Source organism: Physeter macrocephalus, chromosome 20, assembly GCF_002837175.3.
Source record: "Physeter macrocephalus isolate SW-GA chromosome 20, ASM283717v5, whole genome shotgun sequence".
In the NCBI taxonomy this organism is placed as follows: domain Eukaryota; kingdom Metazoa; phylum Chordata; class Mammalia; order Artiodactyla; family Physeteridae; genus Physeter; species Physeter macrocephalus.
Genome location: NC_041233.1, coordinates 109,374,789 through 109,378,612, shown reverse-complemented (window position 1 = coordinate 109,378,612; position 3,824 = coordinate 109,374,789). Strand labels below are relative to the sequence as shown.

The window sequence follows — 3,824 nt, the reverse complement described above, 5'->3', positions numbered from 1 at the left end:
GATGTGGGGGGCGGGGACCTCTCTGAGAGGAGGAGGAGCCTCGTTGGAGGTGTGGGTGGGTCTGTCGGGGTCAGGGCCTGGCCGGAGGGGCGGTGACTTGGGGGTGGGGACCGCGAGCAGGGGAAATGGGGGCCCGGGGGGTGTGGCCCGGCCTGGAGGTGGGCCCGGTCCCGGGCGTACGGTGGGTCTCGCTGGGTGCGGGGACCGGGTCCGGTCCGGGAGGGGCCGGGGCGGGGCGGGGGTGGGGAGGGCCGGGTCCTGGAGGTGGGCCCGCCCCACAGTCCGGCCCCGCCCGGCCCCACTGGCAGCGTCCGGTCCTGCAGGAGTCGCCGCCGGTGCGTCCGCGCTGCGGGCCGGCCGAGGAGGGGCGCGCACGGACGCACGGACGCACGAACGCCGGCGCCCGCCCGGGAGCATGTGGAAGCTGGGCCGGAGCCGGGTGCTCCTGGACGAGCCCCCCGAGGAGGAGGATGGCCTGCGGGCGGGGCCGCCGCCCTCCGTCGCCCCCGCCGCCGCCGCCGCAGCAGCGCAGGTGAGGGGGCGCGGGTCGGGGAGGGCGCGGGTCGGGAAGGGCGCAGGTGAGGCCTGCGCTGCGCGGTTGGAGAGGCGCACAGGTGGGGTGCGCAGGTGAGACCCGCGCCGCGCGGCCCGTTAGGGTCCCGAGGTTGGTCCGGGGGCCACCGCGTGGCTCGTGGTGACCCCCCACGTTAGGAGGGACTGAACTCCGAGCCCCGCCACCCCCCTCGCGCGGGTGGTAGGGCACAGGGCGCGCACCCAGGAACCTCGGGCCGTGGCCTTGCTGCGGACGGGGACCTGCCTGCCGAGTGGATGGTGCCGGGCCGTCCTCTCCGCGGCGAGTCCGGGACCGCGCCACGCCGGGGCGGACTCACGGGCAAGGCCTGGACCGGTGGGGGCCAAAGCAGCGCGCTAAGTGTGCTAAATACTTGTTTGGATAAGCAACAGACCTTCACCTATGTTTAAACCTTTGGCTGGAGGAAGAAGGCAGATGTCCTTTATACAGAAAGACACTGGCCTTACAAGTTCAGAGATGTGCCTGGAATGTTTAGAATTTTTTAATTAAAAAGGATCCCAGGTGGATCCTGTCTGCGCTACAAATGCTTCCCTCCACCTCACCCCCAACGCAGCGTTCCTTTCCATGTGCAGTGAAATTCAGCTCTTTATTTTTAAAATGACGGTGGTCATACAGTTTCTTGTTTGTTAAATGTTTGGAAACTCTCCTGTTGCTGGTGGCCTCTAACGGAAGTTAATGGGGATCTGTATCTTTCTTCTCAGGACTTGTAAATAGTTCACCAGATTGTTTCTTTCCCAGTTGGTTCTAAATAACTTCCCTTGGAACTGAATTGTCTCATCTTGATAAGACAGTTTTTTATAAGAGTTAAATGCCCTTGATTAAGCATGTAAATATGGTCCCTTTCCGAAGTGTCTTTCAGAAAGCAGGCTTTGGTGGTATTAGTGCTCACCCTACGATTTATTTATTTATTTATTTATTTGCGGCACGCGGGCCTCTCACTGCTGTGGCCTCTCTCGCTGCGGAGCACAGGCTCCGGACGCGCAGGCTCAGCGGCCATAGCCCACGGGCCCAGCGTTTGGAAACTCTCCTGTTGCTGGTGGCCTCTAACGGAAGTTAATGGGGATCTGTATCTTTCTTCTCAGGACTTGTAAATAGTTCACCAGATTGTTTCTTTCCCAGTTGGTTCTAAATAACTTCCCTTGGAACTGAATTGTCTCATCTTGATAAGACAGTTTTTTATAAGAGTTAAATGCCCTTGATTAAGCATGTAAATATGGTCCCTTTCCGAAGTGTCTTTCAGAAAGCAGGCTTTGGTGGTATTAGTGCTCACCCTACGATTTATTTATTTATTTATTTATTTGCGGCACGCGGGCCTCTCACTGCTGTGGCCTCTCTCGCTGCGGAGCACAGGCTCCGGACGCGCAGGCTCAGCGGCCATAGCCCACGGGCCCAGCCGGTCCGCGGCATGTGGGATCTTCCCCGACCGGGGCACGAACCTGTGTCCCCTGCATCGGCAGGCGGACTCGCAACCACTGCGCCACCAGGGAAGCCCTACTATTTATTTTTTAAATCTCAGAATTTTATGGTTACTTTATTTTTATAAATTTATTTATTTTTGGCTGCGTTGGGTCTTTGTTGCTGCATGCGGGCTTTCTCTAGTTGCGGCGAGCGGGGGCTACTCTTCGTTGCGGTGCGTGGGCTTCTCATAGCGGTGGCTTCTCGTTGCGGAGCACGGGCTCTAGGCACGTGGGCTCAGTAGTTGTGGCTCACGGGCTCTAGGGTGCAGGCTCAGTAGTTGTGGTGCATGGCCTTAGCTGCTCTGTAGCAGGTGGGATCTTCCTGGACCAGGGCTGCAGCCCGTGTCCCCTGCATTGGCAGGTGGATTCTTAACCACTGTGCCATCAGGGAAGCCCTTTATTGTTACTTTAAACAGCAGCTCTCTTAAATATAATGTTGAGAATTTATATGCAGTTTAAGTGTGGTTACAGAGTTATTTAATTTTGTTAATAACTATTATTGGTCAAAGATAAGCAATATTTGTTGTTTCTGAACGAACTCTTAAAATTTTTAAATTGATTCTTCCTATGTTCTGCTTCTATTTCTCCTAATGAATCCTAAAACACGTTTTTCCTCTTAAGTTAAATTACTAACAGGGAAAAGTTGGAAGGATAGGAGATTGAACACCCACATATATACTTCCTAGACTCAACCATTAGTGACACATTTATTAAAACTTTTTTCCCGATCTTCAAGTTTACAGAATTGCAGTCTACACCTTTTTTCTCACTGTGTATTTGTGTGTGTGTTTTAATAGTCTCTATTATTAGGTACCCAGCAACTGAGTGGAAAATGCAGAGTTCCCATATGCCCCTGTCCCCATACAGACACAGCCTCCCCCTGATACTAGCAAAGTCCCATTTGTTACAACCAGTGAACCTCCACAGACACGTCATTATCGCCCAGAGTGCACAATTTACATTAGGGTTCCCTCTTGGTGTTGTTCGTTCTGTGGGTCTGAACAAATGTGTAATGACATGGACTCACCATTATAGTGCCATACAGAGGAGGTTCACTGCCCGAGAAACCCTCTGTGCTCTGCCCGTTCACCCCTTCCTACAGCCCCACAACCACTGATCTTTTTGGTCTCCGTAGTTTTGTCTTCTTCAGAATGTCAGAGTTGAATCATAAAATATGCAGCTTTTATAGATTGGCTTCTCTTACTCACTGAGCAGTATATTTAAGGGTCCTCCCTGTCTTTTCACGGCTTGGTAATTCATTTCTTTTTAACGCTGAATAAGATCCCATCGTCTGCGTGTGCCCGCTTACCTGTTCACCTGCAGAAGGGCAGCTTGGTTGCTCCCGAGTTTTGGCAGTTGTATATGAAGCTGCTGTAAAACATCATGTGCAGGGTTTTGTGTGGACATTAGTTTTTAGCTCACTTGGATAAATACCAAGGAGTGTGATTCCTGGATCATAGACTAAGAGTGTGTTTTGTTTTGTAAGACACCGGACTGTCTCCAAAGTGACTGTACCAATCTGCATGCCCACCAGCAATAAGAGTCCCTCTTGCTTCCTGTCCTTGCATTCCAGCATTTGTTTTCAGTGTTCTGGATTTGGGTCATTCTAATAGGTGTGTAGTGGTATCTCGTTTAATTTGCATTTCCCTGATGACATGTGATGTGGAGCATCTCTTTATATTGCTCATTTGCCATCTGTACGTCTTCTTTGGTGAGATGTCTCGTCAGATTTTTTTTGCCCCCTTTTTTTTTTTTTTTTTTTTTTTGCTGTACGC

The 3,824-nt window shown here is 52.4% G+C and overlaps 1 protein-coding gene across 1 annotated transcript in view; it reads left to right on the top strand.

Annotated features, from left to right (window-relative positions):
- Window positions 1-313: 313 nt before the first annotated feature.
- The window catches only part of TDRP (testis development related protein), a 57,221-nt gene continuing 53,710 nt past the window's right edge, over window positions 314-3,824 (top strand). Inside the window, exon 1 of the mRNA XM_007106094.3 lies at window positions 314-532. Coding sequence (XP_007106156.1) covers window positions 416-532 — 117 coding nt within the window. The 5' untranslated portion in view covers window positions 314-415. The remainder of the gene's footprint in view (window positions 533-3,824) is intronic.